We start from the raw sequence: 22772 nt of genomic DNA, 5'->3' as shown, positions 1-22772 counted from the left end.
CACTCCTCTCCCCCTCCCTCCACTTCTCTCCCCCTCCCCCCACTCCTCAATGTCACTGGGTGTTGATCCTACTGCATGTACTGGCTTTGTGGGAGCCTAGCCTGTTTGGATGCTCCCCTTCCTAGACCTAGATGGAGGGGAGAGGACCTTGGACTTCCCACAGGGCAGGGAACCCTGACTGCTCTTCAGGCACTGGGTTTTGATCCTACTGCATGTACTGGCTTTGAGAGAGCCTAGTCTGTTTAGATGCGCACCTTCCTGGACCTGGATGGAGTGGGGAGGACCTTGGCTCCCTCCTTTGAGAAGAAACCCAGCATTGCTGTGCAGCCACTTAGAAACAGGTGACCCCCAGGGCTGCCAAGATTGCCCACCATTCCTGTTCACACCTAAGCACGCCATTCCTCTGCACCTCCAGAGATCATGAGGTCACTGAAAACACGTCTCATTGAAAGAAGAGCTCTTCTAGCTGCCTGACCTCTCCAGGGGCCTCCATCCAAGTGCTGAATGTTCAGGCTGAGAGACCAGCTCCTTCCTCAGGGGTGGTGTGGCTTCTCAGCGCTTTTCCTCCTGCGTCCAGGGGCCTCACCTCGCTCCCTCAGTGACTCATGCACAGCAGGCCTTGTTAGTCATAGTTTGAATTTGTTTTTCTTTCTTCACAGCTCACCCTGACTAACACTTTAGTATTTTTGATGATCTAAAAATAAAAGCAACCCTCTGCCCTCTATTTGGATCATTTTGGCCCTTCGCTGGGTTTTTAAAAGATCAAAGGGATGAGTTCAGATTATTGTTGTGACCTTTTACCAAGGTATGCCTAAAGACTACCAGAACAGTGGCCCTGCAAGCTTATCTGTGGCCTGTATGGATTTGACTAACTTTGTACTGAAAATATTTTTTTAAAGTATATTGTTTTTTGAACCTGTCATTATTCCCTAAATAAAACAGTGTAACAGTTATTTACATAGCATTTGTACCAAGAGATTATGTAAGTACAAAGAAAAGTATGGACATAAGAGGCTGAGCATCCAAAGTTTTGGTTATCCATGGAGGGTCCTAGCACCAATATCCCATGTTAACCAAGAGCCAACTGGACTTAACTCAGGTGCATATATCTGGCATTTGCAGTGAGGATGTTTCTGCCAAGTCTCTCAGATTGACTAAACTAAAGAAGCCAGAATAAATTCTCTTCTCTGGCTAGAACATTCTGTCTTTCTGATAGTGATGACTTCTGTAAGGAGGTAGATGAATCTGTTAACTTGCTTGGCTGCAGGGATTATTTCACCGAGTACATTACAAACAAAACATAGTTTCTGTCTTAAACATATTATAGGAAAAATATAATAAAGAAAACTTGGGGGCTACAGAGACGGCTTGGCGGCTAAGAGCATGTACTACTCTTGCAGAGGACCCAAGTTCGGATCCCAGCACCCACATCACAATGGGCAGAATACAGCTGCCTATAACTCCAGCTCCAGGGAGTCTGATGCCCTTTTCTGAACTCCAGGGGCACATGCACTCACCCACACACAATCTCACAATCATACACACACGTGTACACATAATTAAAACTACAGTAAAGCTTTTGAAAAAGAAATACTTTAAAAAGAGGCAGTAAAATAGGAAGTTCTATCAGACATAACAAAATCTGAGCTAATGTATACCTGTACAACATTTGTGTACATCGTGAATCCACTGAGGCCATCTTGGGATAATCTAGTAACAGCCATAGACAGTCTGGTATATCATAACTTCATCCAAACACAGAAATGCCTAGAAAGGTATTCTGGCTCCAACGGCACTACATTATCAATAATTTCAGCTAGCTGGGAAAACATCATAAAACAGTCGGTGTATGTCCCAGTAAGGTCCATGCTCCTGGCATTGTTACAATAAATACTGTTTGTCTCTGTAGAAAAACAGGTGCTGAGCTGAGCGGCGTTTCTGTGTTGATTTTTATTTATTACCTTAGCCACAAATATTGTTCTCTTTGAAGCTGGCTACTGATAACCCCACACAGGTCTCACGAGATATGTAATTAGTTTGTTTTACGAGTTAATAATATAAAATGACTCCAAAGTTCACATGGTTGAAGCCAAAAATCATGTCTTGTACCAGGTTTTTTTTGGGGGGGAGGGGGGCACCAACTGGCTCCCAAACCATGATACAGAGACAGAGTCGTTTTGGATGCTCGGCCTAGCTTAGGTGCATTTCTGGCTAGCTATATTAACTTAACCTGTTTCTCTCTCCCTATCTTTTGCCTCTGGGCTAATTACCTCTCTGACTTCTGTTTTATCTTACTTTCTCTGCTTCTCTACATCTGACTGACTGGCATCTGCCTGGTTTCTTGCTCCCGGCTTGTCCCTTATTCTCTCCTCCTTCTCTCCTTCTTTCCTCCTTTTTCTGAGCCTAGAATTCTCCTCGGATTTATTCTCTCTGTCCACCAGCCCCACCTATCCTTTCTCTGCCTAGCTATTGGCTATTCCACTCTTTATTAGATCAAACAGGTGCCTTAGACAAAGTGAAACAAATACAACACTTCTTTCCATAATTGAACAAATGCAATATGAACAAATGTGACACATCTTTCCCTAGTTAAAATAATATTCTACAACAATGACCTTTTAAAAATCTGGGTGAGGGCTGGAGAGATGGCTCAGAGGTTAAGAGCATTGCTTGCTCTTCCAAAGGTCCTGAGTTCAATTCCCAACAACCACATGGTGGCTCACAACCATCTGTAATGAGGTCTGGTGCCCTCTTCTGGCCTGCAGATACACACACACAGAATATTGTATACATAATTAATAAATAAATATTTTTAAAAAAATCTGGGTGAAATATGGTTATTTATAAGAATATTAAACAACACTATCTTCAAAATATATGCACTGCCTGTTTCTTTTATAAAACTATTTTACAAAACTATCTCAACTTTTATAATTTTTTAGGAATACTGTGTATTGTGTTTAGACAGTTTTCTAAACTTTAGCTAAATGTCTATATAACAGTTATTGTTAGAATAGCTTTCAATAAATATGGTTCTAGAACATGGAAAGACTTTCTTCTTAAAAACAGTAAGCTCCCAGGCACAGTAGCCCATGCCTTTAACCCTAGCACTTGGGCAGCAGAGGCAGGCAGATCTCTGTGAGTTTCAGGAAAAGCCTGGTCTACCTAGTGAGTTCCAGGACAGCCATGGCTACATAGAGAAATGCTGTCTCAAAAGACATATTCTTCTCTATATCCACTATTGTGTTAAAAAAATAAATAAATGATACCTGTCATTCCCAAGTTTATCTGACTACAAATTTCCATTGGGGGGGGGGGAATAACATTTCCATTGGAAGAAAGGAGATATGTCTTAAGTGAGGGAGCATTGCTTGACTTTCTTCTACTCTTCATCTCTGGCTATCCAGTGTTTTAGTTGGTATGGGAGATGGGGAACAGTCTCGTCTTTTGTGGTGTTATAGGCTTATTACCATGTTGGAAGGTTAAAGTGACTAGCCATTGTGTATCATTTGAACATTTTTTGTGTAGCATCCTTAATCAATATTCTGATGCTTCCTTACTCTCCTGGGTGATTCTAAATCTGGTCAAGTTGACTTCAGAGAGGCATCTGTTGACTGGGAGTCTGACTAGAGAGGATGAAGAGGAAAGAGAAGCTATCCTCAAAGGTATAGCAGCGGAAAGTGCCTCGGAGTTTTAGAGGTTTGCCTTGTACCCTCTTCACTTCAGGCTCTGCACCAAAGAAAAAATGCAAGCTTGCCAGGCAATTCCATAAGGCTGGCCTACCATTGACCTTGGAACATGATCTTGATAGCTTGCTGGAAGAACAGGCTGCTCCCAGTTTAGAAAACAGATACAATAATCCAGAACCGAAAACAGAGCAAGACGAAAACGTGGGGCTACATGGGGTGAAGGGATGGAGCAACACAAGAGAAACCGCCACTCATGAGCATGCCGTGCTCTCCAATAATCGATACAATTGATGAAGGGGGGGTATATTGATTTAAATTGCATCTGTATGAAAATAATAAAAATATGTTTCTTCACCTCATAAACACAACCTTAAACCTGTACTTAAACCTTAAACCTGTAGAGGTTTGTCTTTTGTTTTGCTAACTGGGCACAAGTTAAAATCATCTGGGAAGAGCAAACTTCAATTGAAGAATTGCCTCTATCTTATTGCTCTATAGGCATGTCTGTGGGGTATTTTGTTGATGAATGGTTAATTTGGGAGGATCTAGGCTACTGTGGGTGTTACCATCCCTACACAGGTGGTCCAGGGATGTATAAGAAAGCAGACTGAGCAAGCCATGGAGAGTAAGTCATAAGCAGCTTTCCCACAGGGTCTCTGCTTCGGTTCCTGCCTTGACTTTCATGCTAGACTATAAGCTGTCGGCTTAAATAAAACCTCAAGTTTTTTTTTGGTCACAGGGTTGTTTTTTTTTTTATCACAGCAACAGAAAGCAGACTAAGATAAAATAAAAATTATATTCACACCAAACACAAATAGACAACAGGCAATGTTTAAAAAATATGGCAGTAATAGTTGTGATTAATTTCCCTTTCTAGGTATCAACAAACTAGCTGTTATAGATAAACCTCCAATAGAAACAGACTTGCAATTAAGTGTCCCTTGCTGGACAAGGGAAAGTAGAGGTTGCTTCAGGGACCTCTAGAGGCCTTTCCGACACACAGTGGCCGCTTCACCCCTCATGTATACATTCATTCATCTATAACCTCACTAACCTCTCTGATTCTTCTCCAACAGACATGTCCACACACTCATCGCAGAGACTGTGTCTAGTAACCTTCCAGCAGCTGTCCACATAGCCTCCCCTGTCATGATATCTAAACCTCTTCCCAATTGTCTCTGTCTCAGTTAGACTCAACCACTCTACTGAAACCGGGATCTTTCCCCTAAGGCCCAACTTTCTGTCTCATTTCCAGCTTCATGCTTATTATTTTTTGTCCTAATTGACACAATCCACACAAAATGTGCACTCTCTTTCTCTAATTTTATTCTCTGTTCTTTTCCACCAGATTGGAAGCCGTTTGGCACCAGCAAAGGTTTCCCATTCTGCTTGCCCGTGTTTCCCCAGGGCCTAGAATAGAACTTGATACCCAGATGCTCAACATGTGCTTGAAAAAAAGACTGAGTGGGTGTTTGTTTGTAAAGTGCTTAGAAGAGGGCCTGGCTCAAGATAATCATGTGACCACACTAGTTATTACTATCACTATTAAGATGCAGAAAGGCATATTGAACTGGTATAGATGGATTAAAATTCTGGATTATTTTTCCATTAAAGTAATTTCCCCCAGTGAACTGGTATATCTTATGAAAATTATTGCAGTTGAGGGAAGGACTTACAAACATTTCTCTTTTACACAGAAAAAAATCAAAGGAAGGATTCTACTTTTTCCAGGATGTAAGGAAAGATGCAAACTCCCAGGGTTCAATGTCAGTGATTTCTGAGACCAAAGATGACATCAAATCCTGATACACGTAGTACCAGTGATATAGATAGAACTGGTAACATTATGTCATAGTTACTTTTCTATCATTGTGATAAAAAATACCATGACAAAGGCAATCTACAAAAGATAACATTTAACTTAGGGCTTATAATTTCAGAGGGATAGAGCCCATGATGGTGGAGCAAAGGTATGTTGGCTGGAATAGCTGAGAACTTATATCTTGAACAACAAGACAGAGACAAAGAGAGTGGCAGAGAGAACAAGCCTTTGAAACCTCAAAGTCCAACCGCAGAGACACACTTCCTCAAAAAGTCATACCTCCTAATGCTTCTCGAACATTTCCACCAAGTAGAAATCTTATACTCAAACATCTGTGGCTATGGGAGCTGTTCTTATTTATTTATTTTTTTATTTATTTATTTTAAATTTATTTATTTATTAAGGATTTCTGCCTCCTCCCCGCCACCGCCTCCCATTTCCCTCCCCCTCCCCCGATCAAGTCCCTCTCCCTCATCAGCTTGAAGAGCAACCAGGGTTCCCTGACCTGTGGGAAGTCCAAGGACCGCCCACCTCCATCCAGGTTTAGTAAGTTGAGCATCCAAACTACCTAGGCTCCAGTGCTGTTCTTATTTAAATCACACCACACTACAGGTACATCAGCAGCAGTGGGTATAACCCCAAATAATCCCAAACATGAGGTACTCACGGCATTTCCGTTTTCAATCCAGCTGATGGTGGGGACGGGGATACCTATTGCTGTGCAGCGTAGGGTTACAAAGGAACCAAAGGTGACATTGTGGGACTCAGGAGCACGCAGGATTCTTGCAAAAACTGTTAGGAAGACAAAGGACACAGGTGATGACTCTTTATGAAATGGCTAAGCAAGATAAGGCTTTAAAAGCTGCAGTTACACAATGTGCCCCTGAGTGCGATCAACCCTTTAGTGTTGCTATGTTTGGCCTCCATGCTCTTTCATCTACGATTTTGCATTTCTCACTATCCAAGGCCACGCTGAGCTTAATTCCAACACATAAGTTTGTCTTTGTTGTTTCTCAATCTAGAACATTCATGCTTATGTCTTTATGTGATGGGTTCCTTACGTATACAACTCAGGTCTCATTTTAAAGTACATCTCCTTAGACCATGATCATCCAACACATAGTACAACTCCCACCCAACTTTGTCATTCTGTTTTATGATCTTTATGCACCTGCTGCTCTCTTCTCTTAGTCAGTTCCTATCTATCTATTCTTCAGCTCCCCCACAGATTGTCTTAGCCTATTTTGTGCATTGCTGGATGAAGTGCCCAGAAACATTCGTGATCAGAATGAACGCAGGACACCATTTTAGTGAATTTAAAAAATATGGTTAATGTTTTATACCCTCAAATCTGTCATAGTAGGGAGAACAAATTCAAATACATCGTGCATTTCAGAGAATGAGATGATTTACTGGGGGAAAGGAAAGGGATATTTTAGATTAATATGAGGAGGAGAATGAGTCATTTGCATTCCTTAAGCTTACAAGTCTTCACTAATTAAAAAAAATAGTTCTTCAGACTATCCAGTTTTACCTTGAATTAAAGATAGAGGTAGACACTCAGAATGAGCTGGAGAGCACCATTTACAATATCAACTAGAGTCCTGCTCTTCTGTATAAATCAAATCCCCATTAGCTCTATTTATTTCTCAGAGTATCATAGTAATGGTAATAAGCTTGGTCTCGGGTTTTCTGATGTCAAATCCAATGTTCTTTTAAACTATTATGAAATCTTTTTGTTTTCCTATTATATTGTCAACATATTTTATGCTCTCTTCTGCTGTTTCCTAGGGCATAAGCCCAGAGCAATGACAGGGAATTCTAAACTCCAATTAGCACTTTGAAACTTGGTTCTTTTAGTTCACCAAAATCCACAGAGTTTGTGTGTGCAAGGCAAGAAATATACAGAGCAGTCATAGCAAATGTAGAACTTGTCAGGATTATTTATGACTTTTGATAAACTCTTCATGAGGTTACATAATTCAAGGGTATAAAAATATAAACTTTCTTGACAACTGGGTCTTCGATGCAAACTTTTATTAACTTGACTTCCTATATTTTGCTATTGTGGACTCTAAGACATGCATTGTTTATAACCTTGTTTGGGGTAATTGCAAAATCTGTGATGATCCATTTAAAATATATAAATGTTGTACTTTAAAGCCAGGAGAATAGAAAAGTAGTAAAAGTGTCACCTTCAAAGATGACAGTAGCTAAAATATAAAAATGTTTAAAAATGTTTTGAATAACATGGAGTTGAACCTGCCTCTTAAAACCAAAATTGAGAGTAGAGGTGACATTCAGTTGGTATAGTGATTGCCTAGGCTGTACAAAGCCATGGATTCAATCCCCAGCACCATAGAAACCAGATGCTGTAGTAGCCCATGCCTGTAATCCCAGCATTGGGGAGGTAGAGGAGGCAGGAGGATTTAGAGTCCAAAGTCATCCTCAGTTACATGGGAGTTCAAGGCCATCTTGGACTACATGAGAAGATGTTTTTAAAAACACAATGGAGTACTACACAGCAAAAAAAAATAATGACATCTTGAAATTTACAGGCAAATGGATGGAGCTAGAAAACATAATATTGAGTGAGGTAACCCAGTCTCAGAGAGACAATTATCACACGTACTCACTCATAAGTGGTTTTTAAACATAAAGCAAAGAAAACCAGCCTACAAATCACAATCCCAGAAAACCTAGACAACAATAAGAACCCTAAGAGAGAGATACATGGATCTAATCTACATGGGAAGTAGAAAAAGACAAGATCTCCTGAGTAAATTGGGAGCATGGGGACCATGGGAGAGGGTTGAAGGGGAGGGGAGAGGCAGGGAGGGGAGCAGAGAAAAATGTACAACTCATCAAAATCAATAAAAAAGAGTGTAGATAAAATAAAATTAAATTTTAAAAAAGCAAATAATAATAACAATAAATATAATAATAATAATAATAATAATAATAATAATAATAGAATGTCCTGGGATATAATTAAGCACGTATCAAAAATCAGTTCAGGAACACAGTAAACAACACTCTGTAGACCATGTCTGTAAAACTCAGAATGCAGGAAACTTAAAAATGGCAAATCATTTAATTACCTCAACCAATATATAACAGGAGAGAAGCAATCTGTTACAGGCTAAAGGAGGTTTAAGGACCATATCATCCAAGTGCTCTTTTCGAACCCTTGTTTTCCCAACTTAATTCGAGTTCACAGACTGTGTGCTTTTGACAGCCAAACCCAGGCTGAGAGGCATCCTAGCGGGGGTCTTCCACGAACTCTTATTGTTTTCTGGTGATGGTGATGAGACCTAGGCCATGCCACACATCTCAGCCCATGTGTGACACGTGACTGAGACAGTGCACACAGGGGCTGACACTACAATCTTTGAGTTGAGTCACTGTAATCCGTACCACATGGGGCCCCGCCTCTGAGCCTTGGAAACAGTAACATGCTCAAGAGCCTTGGAGCTGGATCCACGATATCATTCATGTTAGAAAAGTGTCCTAATGATTGACCGTGCCCTTGGATTTAGACGGAGGGGAGAACAATAAAACAAAATGGAGAAATAGGAAATCTAGATTCTTTCTCCTGCTTTGATTTATAGAAGCGTATGTTTTAATTTGGGAACTTTGAATTCTTCTTAGAAATTGACTAGCCAGGGTGAGTTTATTGTGTTCTGATTCACAGCTTTTGTTTTTCCTTGAGCTGCTATTGCATCCCGCGGCTTGTCATTTAGGCTCATCGCAAAACCCTTGATGATCTGTATTGCACAACACAGCTAGGCAGAAAGCGAGAGAGTGAACGAATCAAGTCAGCTGTTCTTGCGCAGTTCATTGTGATGTTGCACTTAATTGATTCCCTTCTATTGCCTCATGTCGAACCTTCTAGGGGCTTTGTCTGGGCACACATGCTGGGTACTATTGGCCACACAGGTAGCTCCGTGAATATAAAACTGCTAATAAATAGTTGTTCTTTCCAAGAGGGCTTCATCATTAAGTGCAGTGTGTTCAGAGAAGAAGATGGCTGGAGATTACAGTGAAGCTGGTCCCTCCCACACTCTTGGGTTCTCTCCAAGAAGCCAGACTCAGCTCTCCCTTTGCAATATTTCCCAGACATATTCAACCCTTCCTTTGACTTTTCTTTTACTCCCAAAGGACGTTCTAAACACCATTCATGTCTTTTGGTTTGAATTGAGACGTCTTGTTATTATACTGTCCTTAATTCTCCCTTGCTCTGTTTGTGTTACTTAGCACCCCTTGACACCTGTGGGACCCTTCACTTATCTGTATTTTGATGGTCCCTCCTCCTGAGATGGAAAGATAGCAAGGTCTGACTTTGCTTTGTTCATTACTGCAGGCTGACTTACGTATATGTTGCTCTATATCTATCTCCAGATGTGCCCCGGAACAGGGTAAGACATCAATATTTATTAAATGATCCAATGAGAGAGCGAGTAAATGAAGAAGTGAGCGAGCGAGGGAGCGAGTGATGGAGTGAGCGAGCGAGTGACTTTTCTGGTGACATCAGGCAAATAAAGTTATCTCCAGTATGTGTGTCTCAACCCTGCTGGACTACTATTGTCTTGGCTGTCCTACCTAAAGGAAGGGGAAGAGCTTGCTATGTGGTTGAAAGTTTAACAGGCCAGGACGTCTCTACCCAAACCTTAAGATGTGGCATGTGAAAGGCTGGGAAGGTGTGAAACACAGAAGTTATGTTAGTCTTCTTATCGGAGACTAACCCAGCTCTATCAGCAATGATGCGCGTATGTTTCCACCCACCTGTATTCGTTTCCTGTTCTCAATGTGAAAGGTGAAGGGGGACTGAGAGAAATTCCAACCATGTAATGACCATTGACAACAATCCTAACAGCTGTAATCAACAATCAATGTCAGACGAGCTTCATCCCCCGCAGTACTGAACTTGGATATGGTCCGATAGCAAATCCCATGGCATTAGTAGAGCAGCCACAAACTGAAACACATTCTAGGCCATCATTCCAAAGCACAATGAGATCTGTTTCTCAGCCAATGAAATGCCCATCAAATGTCTTTATTTTGTAATTTATTTATTTATTTATTTATTTATTTATTTATTTATTTATTTATTGGTTTTTCGAGACAGGGTTTCTCTGTGGCTTTGGAGCCTGTCCTGGAACTAGCTCTGTAGACCAGGCTGGTCTCGAACTCACAGAGATCCGCCTGCCTCTGCCTCCCGAGTGCTGGGATTAAAGGAGTGCGCCACCACCGCCCGGCTTTGTGATTTATTTTCATGTCGGAAAATATGCTTTGTTATATGAGCAAGTAAACTGATGAATAGAAGTTGGAAAGTATTTAATAATTTGGGGAACTTTATAACTCTTCTGATATGATCCCACTTCTCTTGTTAGTGATATCTTAGTTATCACGGTCTGACTCACTATTCTCTCTTTCACACTCATGTTCCCAGAGACAAGGATGGTCTTATTCACCAGGCATGAAACCCAGGCAGAGGCAGCGTTTAACCCCAGGGTTTACTCTTAGGAAATTTTTTCACACATTTGGGACTTTATATTTCTTGGGCAGATTTGGGGACCTCTCTGAAGGCTGGAAATCTGACATCAAAAATTGTGCTTAAGGTGCCAGCAATGTCAAATTGTTTATGGTGAGCAGAGCTATAGTCCTCCGTCCCCACCCAGAGCACCTGCCACCACCATTTTTCAAATTCCTTCCAGATTCATAATCAGCTCTGTGGTTATCATTTTAAAGGGTGGTATGTCGTCAAGGGGTCAGGCGATCATACAGTCTGAAATTATTCTTGTAATGCCATGGAAAATTCAGGGACCAGGAGACCAAGTCTAGAAACAACAGCTGCTCTCGTGGTTAGAGTGTAGCCCCCTCTTTGGGGAGAGGACAGATCAAGAGCATGTCCCAAGTTTGGGCTGTTTCTGAGTGTTATTTCAAAGGATACAATGAGAGCTCGTGGATTTTATTTTCCTCTCCTCTTTCCCTTTTGAATAATTTCCTACCCTTCCTTGAAGAGGGTTTTGTTTGTTTGTTTGCTTGCTTGTTTTGTCTTAAGGTTTCAAATAATCCATGGATGGCAGGAGTAAAGGGAACAGAGAGACTGAAAACTGACCCATTGCACCATTTTGGAACGCTTTTACTTGATTTGTGTTGCAAACAAGCTAGTATCTAGAAAGAGGAAAGCATTCCAAATACGGATTGGGCATCTCTTACAGTTTCAATTTTTAAAAATAGCTACATGTTCACGTGATTGAACACTTTGTCGGCGACCTCTAATGCTGCTTTGGGAGGTTTGGGATTCTTCTCTTTTGAAGATGTATCTTTTTATTTTAATTATGCATGCACACGTAGGCATGTGTATAGTATGTGCACCTATGAGTGCAGGTGACTGAGGAGTCCAGAAAAGGATGTCCGGATCCTGGAGCTGGAGCTAGAGGCAGCTGTGAGCCTCTCAATAAGATTGAAACTTGGGTCCTCTGTAAACGCAGTACACGCTCTTAACCACTGAGCCATCTCTCTGTTCCAGGGTCTGGATTCTTTAGGACATGTAGCACAAATGGGTCACTGGGGGGCAGACCTTGAAGACTGTATGCATTTTGCGGTACTGGTCCAAGCTCTCTGCTTTCTGATCCGCTGGGATGCCAGAGGCTGTCATCTCTCACGCTCTTGCGGCTACAGACGGAAGGCAGCAGCCGCGATGCCTTTCCTGCCAAGATTTGCATCCCCTGGATCTCAAAGCAAACGAAACCTGTCCTTCTGATGGCTACTTCTGTCATTTATCTTGTTGTGGCAATGAGACCAGTAACTAATACAGTGTCCCTAATCTGAAATTCTAAAATCCAAAACTTTTGGAGGGCCAGCAGGACTCTCAATGAGTTTCCATTTTGAAAGCACGCTAGTTCAACTTCAGACCTCCATATTCAGGATGCCTTGCTGCCCTAGGCTGAGCTAACATTCCAGAATCTGAAAAACTCTGAAACCTGGAACACTTTTGACCCCAAGAACCTGAGGCAAAGGGTCCCTAATCTGTTATATTTGTGTCTGTAAAATGAGGGCACATCATTTCAAATAATAGCAGTTTAAGATAGAGTCCTAGAACCAAGCTGTGTGACCTGGGACTTGTGGTTTTTATCCTCAGATCATCCAAGTTTGGGTGAGAAGAGCGTGAGCTATCACCTTTCTGGGAGACAGAGTATTTTTCATGATGGGAGACTTGCTGTACTTGAGGGTTTTCCAAGACAAATTTCATTTCCAGCTGCTTTTTCTCCCTGAATATATTTAATGAAATATACATTTCCACATAACTAAAATGAAACTATTTTTATTTACCTAGGTAAAATGCATTAAACTCCTCATCAAATTGAAATGTTGATAACCAAACACTTATGTCTCCATCTTGAAGTTTTAACAGTTCTCCAAAATTTTAACACACGCCCCCCTCCCCAAAGAAATTTCGGATCTGGCCTGTGTGGGTTAATTCTCTTGTCTGTTATTTTCATTTAACTTCGTGTTGTAATTTTAGAATGTGGAATTCACAATTCCAACACATCTCTGGATTCAATGCTCTCCTAAGAAATGTAATTGGTCAATAACCCAAGTCTAGAGGGAAGAAGCCCTGCAGGTGCCTCTTTAAGGCTATGGCTTTATTCCCACAGGTCAGCTGTCATTTCTCGACAGAATAGTAGCACTTAAGGTCAGGAAAACAAGCAACTGAATACATTGCTCATGTAAAAAGAAGCAGCAAGGCAGAAGGAAGGAGGAAATACCTTTAGCGTCCTGCTCGGGCTCACTGTCTTCTGTTAATAGGAAGAGGACAAAACAGACACACACACAACAAACACAAACAGAACAATGCATCATGAGAAGGGAGCATCAGATGGCAGTGCATCAACTGTGCACGGTTCATTAGAATCTACTTGTTTCTTATTTCAATAAGAAGCAAATGCCATGAAGGGAAAGCAGGGAAAGTGCTGACCTTTTCTTTTCTTGCAAGCAAGCTATCCCATGGCATAAGATTCCAAATTACTACTGGTAGTCAGGCAGTATTATACAGAAACTAAACTACAGCATACCCAAAGACGTAGCTCACTCATGCATTTTTGTTTGAATGTAGACCAGGACAATCCCCCCTTTCTTTCAAGGCAACAGAGTCCCTTCTATTCTAGTGAATTCTGCTCCTCTGTTGGCTTGGCGTCTCGTCTTACCAGGCCCTGCTGTGAAGTCAGTGGTGTGGACTGTGGGATCTCAGCTATCATTTCTATGGCAATAGACTCGTGTTGTGGTAAACAGGGGATTAGGGGGTTTCTGCAGAACCAAAGCCTACCACCAGCAAAGAGCTGCAGCTCATTTAACCCCCAGAGGCAGCTCAGGGAGTAGAGCAGAACAAAGCATTCTGGGAACAGAACAGCCAAGTTTGCTCTGGGAGAAAATGCAAATAAATAAATAAATAAATAAATAAATAAATAAATAAATAAATAAAACGAAAACAACCAAAAAACCCCTCTAAATTGGATAGGAATTGAGATTTTTGTATACTTTTAGAAACTGTAGCCAAGGGAAAATAAAAAAACAAATTAGTTGTTCTAAACTGTTTACTATGACCATATCACAGGCAAACATCCACACAAAACCGTAATTTCCTTTCCCAAAGACTTACTTGTTTAAATCTATTTAGACCTTTTTGGAATTAACTAAAGATAAGCCGGTTGCTGTGTGCGTGTATATGGACAAAACAGTGATGTGGTTGGTGAGCACTGCTTCTGACGAGAATAGCCCTGTATTGTCCTTCATAGGTGGTAGATATTCCCACACACGGCAGACACGCTCACTGAGCTCCTGCCCACATCTCTGCAACTGAACATTACTGATGTGACTGGGGATATTTTACATATGAAAAAAACCCTAAGACTCAGGGATCTACTGGCACGGCAGTACCAGAAATTTAACATCCGTATGCAGGTTCGGACATGGAGCCAGTCCTCTCTAGCCTGGTGTCATCATGGCAGCTCCATTCCACACTTCACACCCAGTTCCCTTAAAGGGAAATGAGTGCAAAACTATTCGATTTGACTCTGTCTGAACTCCCCTGCCTTCAGCAAGGAAGTCAGTGGCATTTCGTTTTATTTTCTGACTTTAAGAGTCCAGGCTAGAGGCCACTTACAATTTTTATAAATGGATGCCAATTACATTAAAGAACTTTTAGAAGTGGTCTGTCAAATGAACCTTGAATCTGGATGAAGAGATTAGGTTTTTAGGGCATTCCGAAAAGCACCAGGTAGAGCACAGAATAAGTATTCGTTTCTTTTGTACCAGATGCTTGGAAACTAGAGTCTCTGTTTTGCTTTTGTTACATTTTTATTGTTTGGTTTTGGGACAAGGTCTCACTGTGTGTCCTAGCCTATGCTTGAAGTCCCTGTCTGCCCTTCCTGAGGGCTGTGTTCCACCATGGCTAGGAAGGGTCCCTGCTTATATCACAGACATTACCAGAAGAGCTAAGCAGAGGTCCACCTTTGGGTCACATTAAGTCTGACAAATTGTGAAAGAATGTCCCCACCAGCACACACTGCAGCTAAAAAGAACCAGCCAAAGAGATGCAGCAGTTTCTGAGACTTGCTGTTTTCCAAAGAGCAATCCTAAAGGTTGGCCTGGGAGTTTCACTGTCCTACTTAGCCTATGAAAACTCCTTTCTATGCATAGATGCAAATATCCACAAATGTCCTATGTGCTTTGGCATTAAATCATACATATATAAATACATGCATACACAAATGAGGTTATCTTAGAGAAAAGTATGAAGGGCTAATCTATGAGAACCTTTTGAAATTTGTACATATTTGGTGGGTCAGCTTACTGGTCATTACAAGGTCAAATTGAAGTCCTTAATTCTCCATGTGACCCAAATGTCTATTATAATTCCTTGTGACTTCTGAACTTGTTTTCTGCCAAGTTTGAAGATCCCATGTCATGATCTTCTTTTCAATTTAATTGTTAAATGTTCATCTAATTGCTTTACATGATATGCTCCGTCTTGTCTTCCAAATAGATTTTTAGTCTGGGGAAGGCATAATGTTAGAACAATGGTCAGGAACAAACTTCTGTTGCTAATTTTTCTTCTTTGAAGTACAGAACTGTTTAAATTAAATAAAAATTTAAGAAGTTCTTCATCATTTCTGTAAGGGATACATTGCCTTCTGCTTTCTTAGACCATAGGAGGGCAGTTAGGATGGACAAGCAGACCCTGTTTTGACTGAATGCCCTACTCACTTGGCTTCAACAACCAAGTTCACTATCAGTCAACTGCTTTCCTCAATATGTTCATTTTTAGGGAACTCAGGATCATTTTAGCAAGCTATTTTGACCAACTCTTTTAAAAGAAAAGAGGAAAGAAATAGACTCTAAACCAGTCTCTTTATATTTCCTACCCATAAGACCTGTTTCCCATGTCCACTCACTGGGTGAGAATTGAAAAAGATTCCAACGAATGTTTTCATGTTTCCAGATGAAACAGTCACACTTTCTCAGTCTGACTGCTAATTTCTTTTAACTTCCTTAGCTCTTATTATCTTTAGCTCCTCAGAATACACTAATATCTATGATGAGTCTAATAACTCTGAAGAAAAGAAGCATTCTGCATGCTTTATTTCCATGCATATAAATCTGCATGTGTTAGTTTGTAGCCATATGATACAGTCAGCCAACTGATTCCACTGAAAATATCAAATATCTACCACTCAATTTTATTTTTTTCTTATTAAAGTCTCTCTCCACAATTTCATCACTTGTGAGATTATTCACCTTGTCATCGGATGAGGAGATAATTGAGATGACTATCTAAAGTTATGCAGGAAGAAGGAAAGTGAAGATCCTCTGAGGAGATAAAAGGGGTGAGTTTAGTAAAAATCACACAAGGTCGTGTAGCCCCTGTAGGGTGCGTGAAGAAGCAGAAGAAAGCAGGCAGAAGAATGTGAACAGCCTGAAGTCTTCTGGCCATAAGAGGCAGAAGAGTGAAGAAAATAAAAAGAATTCAACCAATGAAGTTGGGGTCTTAGAGAGTTGAAGACATACATTCTCTTTTCCTAATCTGATGGCACTGAGATCTTCTGTTTCTGTAAAGGCATTATCATGAGAAAAGGGGGAAATACGTTCAGCAGAAGAAAGGGTTGGGATAAAAAGGAGGCAGACAAAAGAAATGGCAAAATTAATATAATACACAATAAAGATAAATAGAATCCTGGGGGTGAGGCAAAAGGATTATAAATTTAATGTCAGGCTGAGCTATCTAAAAAGGCCTCAAAATTAATTAATTGGTTAATTAACTAGATATAACAAATATTAGAAATAAGTTTTTCAAATAAAGTATAAGTGACTAAACTTCTCTACTGAAAACAACCAATTCTCTGGGACTGGATTATTTTCACAAACCAAGCTATCTTCTGCTTACTTCATAATAGGAAGATTAGAAACGAAGCAATCAAAAACTACAAAGCAATGGGAAAACCTCAAATCAAAATGTGTCAACCAAATTAATATCAGATATAAATATAACAATTTACAATACCAAATAATCATAGGGAGAAAGAGCAACATTGCCCAAAGGTTGAAAACACAGCTTATAAAGGGGATTTAGAAGAATAATGTACATCCACTCAATAAAATAATAATTTCAAAACATGTAAAGCTCAAACTGGTGGAGTTAGGAGAGACCACTATCAAATGATGCTAACGGAAGTCTGTTAAGAGTTAGCCCTCCAAGGGCTAAAGGACCTATCTTAGATGGCAAGGTCAATCTTTAAAAGGGAAAGTCACAATTTTTTTTAAAAAAAAATGTGAATGAAGGAGAAAAGAAACCTGTGTCTTCTACTCTTGTCCAAGTGCAATTTACTTTTCTGCCACAGTATAAATTTATGGACCATAAAACTAAAATAGAAAGATTATAAATGCTACAAAGCAGCTTCTCAAAATAGCAGGTTGCAAAGTCAAGTTCCCCTGGTCTCTATGCACCTTCCAAACAGAGCTTTGGGCCATTCTGTTACATGGTGAGGCTTCACATGGTCATTGTATTGAAGATGAAGATCAAAGAAAACTTCTAAAGTACTTATCCAGGAGAAATAAAAATTATCCCACTCATGTAAAACACTGGGATTTTTATCTGCCTTTTTAAAATCTCCTCTCCTTTGAAGATTGTCTTTTTGGTGCTGCTTCTTACATGTTTGTAGTTTGCTCTTCAGTTAGTGCCTTAGGGAAGGAATCCTGACTCTGGCACCACAGCTCCACCCAACTCCGGAGACTTTGCTAAGGACAAACTCAGAAACCGGGAAGCCACACTCCTCACTAAAATAGTCTTCTTGCATTTATATATGATACCCTGGGAACCACCCCAGTGGTGGATCTGAATTTTAATCTTAATTTTACCGCTCGCTGGTTTCTTTGATCTGGTTCTTGCTAGACTTTACAAATTTCAGGGTTTTTTTTTTCATCCAGAATAAGAAAATGGAGTAACTGACTCTCAACCCAGAATTGTGAAAATTAAAAGAGTCATGAAAAGACGGGCAATACTTGTGGGCTGATGAGGAAGCTTGAGGGAGGGAGTGGGGATATATATGACCAAGAAACATTGAACACATGTGCAAATTTTCCAAAGCTATTTTTAAAGATATAAAATAGGGATCGGAACTTAATGGGAGGAGGGGGAGTGTGTGGAGGTAAGAGAGGGATGAAAGAGAGGGCTGGAATGAGAGAGGTGGACCAAAATAGAGTATAAACATGACAAATTTGTAAAAGAATAAATTAATAAAGTATTGAATTTTAAAGATTAAAATTTCGGCCAGGTGGTGGTGGTGCATGCCTTTAATCCCAGCACTCAGGAGGCAGAGGCAGGCGGATCTCTGTGAGTGTGAGTTCAAGGCCAGCCTGGCCTACAAGAGCTAGTTCCAGGAAAGGCTCCAAAGCTACACAGAAACCCTGTCTTGGAAAAAAAAAAAAAACAAAGCGAATAAAAAAGATAAAAATTTCACAGAAATTTTAATAATAATAATTCAATAAGAATAATAAATAATAATAAAGCACTGATGAAAGATACAGCTACAAAGTATGGGAGGCAAAGTTTGAAGCAAAATTTATATCTATCCACCATCTATCTTATTTACCTATCACCTATCTATCTGTCTTTCTATCTTCTATTTGCTTACTTATCTATCTATTGTCATCTATTTATATCTATCATCTATTTATTATTAACTATCTGCCTGTCTATCATCAATCATATGTCTGTCTGTCTGTCTGTCTGTCTGTCTACTCTTCTGACACATGAAAGCAGTTCTGTCCCAACTTCATTTCTAAACTAAGCTATCTAAGAGAGGAACTACTCTGTGGAAAGACAAATTCATTCTATAGACATTGATGCTGAGCCATGAATGTTAATCTCCATAGGGTGTTTGACTCTCTTCTAGAATTGCGCTTTCTAAGAATCATTGAAACGGAGATGTCTCTTGGTCGACGAATGCTGTCAACAGCCCAAGGGATCTTCTTACTAGCTTTTTATTTATTTTTCGTTAATTGAACAAAAGGGGGTTGAACTCTGTTTCTCAACAGATTCTGCTGTTGTGTTTCAATTATTAAAAGAAAATCTGGAAAGAATAGCAAATCTTAAAAAAAAAACAACAACAACTGTATTCTCTTTTTGACTCTTGGGAGTAAAGAAAAGAAAGAAAACCCTGGTATTACTTTCTGTCTCCTTTGAAGCAGGGCAGGAGCATGCATAAAGCCGTCCTCACTGTGACTCCATCCCTGGAGAAAGTGGAACCAAAGCACCGACCTCACTATGACTCTCTACACCGGGTCCCCAGAGGAAGAGCTACCCACTTCATGAGAACAACTCTGTTGTAGCTGACATCGAAGACATTTCTGTGGCCCTTATGATAATAACATTTTCCTAGCTCATAAGTGAGGATTGGTGATGAATAAGCATGAGAAAGAGATATTTACCGAGTTGAGTCGAGCAGAGCCTAATGAAGTTCACTTGTTTTTTGCTCAGGTTTATCTGTAGATAGTACATTGATGAAAAAGGATTTTCCTTTCAACAAGTTGGTCCTGAAAATATCTCACGTTAACCATTGGCTAATAAAGACTTGGGTTTCAGCTGCAATATACTTTTTAAAAGAAAAGTCACCCTCAGCTTGGGTGAGAAGAGATGCTGAACTGGCCAGTTACAGGAAATCCTTCACAGGCTGCCATTCTAAAACTTCTGCCACTGAAATAATTTTCTATTTACAAAAGCTTTGCATACATAGCTTTTGTATACAGCCGTGGCGGGCATAAACAAAAGTTTAGGTCAACCATCAAGTTTTCTTGTTCAGAAAATCAATTACTTTCTTTTATTTTTTCAACCAGAACTTTTAGCTAGAAAAAGAAATAGGAGCCTGGCAGCCTTAACCTCCTTGGTCTGAAATACCACCATAGTGCTCTGGCTTACTAAAGGGATTGGACTGGTAATACCTGTGTCTTTTTAGGTGAGATTCCGAGTGTCCAGTAGGGCCGCCTGCCTCCAAACTGTAAATTACCACACTCACGTCATCATTTAGAAAATATGTTTGATGAGGAAGGGAATCAAAAAGAATCTCAGTGAGAGCCTGATTCGAGCCACAGGGAATAGTGTCTCCTGTGGTACCACTAATAGATGCTGCCCCAATCTCTCCCTTCTTTCTACTCTCTGAGTATGGTTCAGAGTCGGGCTCCCTGTGTGCATGATAGATCTACATTCCCCACCCCATCCATCTTCTTTTCCTCTCTCATTGAGGTGTGAGCCACACACCAAACAGCCCTTCATCAGTCAAAGATCCACCGGGTCCCACCTTTCTGAATCTCTTACATTCCCATGACTATCACTCCCTTTGGAAAGATTCCAGACAGGAAGCCATGTGGTACAGGTTAGAGCTTGCTTATGACCTCTGTGCTAGGAAGTCCACCAGTCTGTGATGCCATTAGGAAGTGATGAAACTTTCAGGAGGCGGAAGTTGACAGAAAGAATAGATCACTGGGACACACCCTTGAAAAAGATGTGGTGCCCAGTCTTGGCTTTCAGGCCCCTATTACACACTCCCTACATGATGTATTGTGCTGCCCTAGACTCAAGGCACAAGGCTAAGAGACCATTGACAAAAATCCTCTGAAACTCCTAGTCAAAACAAGCCTCTCCTTTTAAGCTGGTCACCTTGAGCATTTTATCACAACAACAAAAAGCTGACTGATACACATCTTTTCTTTAAAATATATTTCTAAGCTATCTCCTTACATCAAACATAGTAAGCACTAAACAAATATAATTATTTAAAATTATGACATTTATGTATTACTACTTGTGGGTAAGCTATTGATACAAGTAAGTGATAAAAAAATCAATATTCCTACCAAGACTTTGGGGACAAATATCTGTTTTTATAGGGAACGAAAAATGATACAAGTTTGGGAAACACAAATTGTTTCTGAATTGGTATTTTATATATATATATATATTTCTTTTTTCCAAAAAGGTTGTCTCCACATAGCTCCTTTCTGCTGTGCTACTAAAGACCCATTCCTATTTCAGACACCTCCTTCAATGAGCTTTCCAACACCACTCGTCCTTCAATGAGCTTTCCAACACCACTCGTCAGAGTGGGGCCAAAGCAAGGCTATAATCTCTAACAAGCAGCAGGCATGCAGGTGCAAGGCAATGCTGATTGAGGATGGATTTATGTCCTTTGGAGCCCAGATGAGCAGTCAGGAATGTTGACATTCTGTTTATGAAACATGAGAAACGTAGCCAGAAGCTTTCTCTGGATAGAAGTCATCCAGCCTTATAACAATGCTCACAGCAGACAAGAATTCTGAGCACCACTAGAATTTATGAAGAAGCTGCAGCACTCTGTGCTCTGTTCCTCTGAAGAACTCTGCTCTCAAGATCTCCCTCCCTTTTCTACACACAAAGAAATAGACATTCAAAGGCCAGATAAGTTATTCAAACTTTTGTAACTAATAAGTAGAACCAGGATTAATACCCAGGTCCAACCAATTAGTATGCGATCCCACCAGAGGACTAATCTACACTACTTCTATACACAGGAAGAAGGAGTCACAAATGGGTAGTGGAAGATGTACTAGAAAAACAGGACCTCCTCATTCTATTGTAAATCTTGGTGCCAAGTCTCACTCTCTACAAATTAACTTATTTATTTGAACTTATTTTGTAAGGCTGCCATTCCAGTTATAAAGATTACAATTTTAACAGATTCAAACTTAATAAAGATGGTCTCCATTTTAGATAAAAAATCTCTGTTGCCATTGATGGATTGCATTGTTTCTGCCTCAAAGAGGAAGTTGGTACATAAAATAAAGGGCTATCATTTTAATACACAGAAATACACATACACAGCCTAGGAATTTTCACTTTCTGTGTATCAAAATGATAGCTGTCATTAAAACTTCCTCCGAATAAAGACCATTAATTTGTTTAAAATTAATTTTCATTGTAAATAATTAATAAATAAAAAGCATTGCACAAACCATTTGCTTATTTTCAAGCCTATTTTCTTCAGATTAGATTCAAAGGGTCTAACCATCCCTCCTACTTACATGGTTATTTTTTCAGTATCATAATTATTAATGTGCCTTCTATTTCTTGGAGTCCTTAGTGACACAGGACAAATTATAACATTCTTCACCTAAAGTCTTACAGAACTCTAGGACGCCACACATATGTCCAGATCAGAAGGGCAGACTCTTCTTGAAGCATGCACCTATCAAATCATGCAGATTTAGTTTGGCCAAAGATACCCCTAGGGATATCAGAGGCTGATCGCTTTTTCTTTTGTTTGATTTTAAAATGCAGGATATACTCGTGAAAGCAAAAGCAAGCCTGTTAGTGGCATCAAGCAAGAAGAGCTGATGTCGGGAACAGGACCACTGCACATCTATTAAAACTGCAACCACTGAGACACAGCACACGTGGGGTTAAATACCTCTCTCTGTGGCATTTGTCATATTAAGAGCTGTAGCATAAACAAAGGAAAAAGCAGGTCAAATGTGGTATAAACATTACACAATTGCTTCCACTCTCGTAGATGCAACAATAGAATCTGATCTCCAACAGAGGAGGCGGGTTGAAGTCTAAGACTGTGAAAACAGTGCTATTATACTTATTTATTTATTATTGTATTTATTTATTAAAATAAACTTCAGAAACATGATAGGTGGTCAAGTGATTGGAGTGTTGGTAG

General features: G+C 40.1%; 1 protein-coding gene across 6 annotated transcripts in view; it reads right to left on the bottom strand.

Moving 5' to 3' along the window:
- The window catches only part of Musk (muscle associated receptor tyrosine kinase), a 73451-nt gene that overhangs the window by 28872 nt on the left and 21807 nt on the right, over positions 1-22772 (bottom strand). For 3 of the 6 annotated variants that reach the window (XM_005362218.3, XM_005362219.3, XM_005362222.2), the window contains exons 6-7: positions 13287-13316; positions 6179-6303 (exon numbers count right to left, since the gene is read on the bottom strand). In XM_005362218.3, the coding sequence (XP_005362275.1) occupies positions 6179-6303; positions 13287-13316 (155 nt within the window). The remainder of the gene's footprint in view (positions 1-6178; positions 6304-13286; positions 13317-22772) is intronic. The other 3 variants (XM_005362220.2, XM_005362221.3, XM_005362223.2) reach the window with 1 other exon arrangement.

The sequence above is a fragment of the Microtus ochrogaster genome, linkage group LG5 (genome assembly GCF_000317375.1).
Source record: "Microtus ochrogaster isolate Prairie Vole_2 linkage group LG5, MicOch1.0, whole genome shotgun sequence".
NCBI lineage: Eukaryota > Metazoa > Chordata > Mammalia > Rodentia > Cricetidae > Microtus > Microtus ochrogaster.
This window is presented reverse-complemented; position numbering and strand designations above follow the sequence as displayed.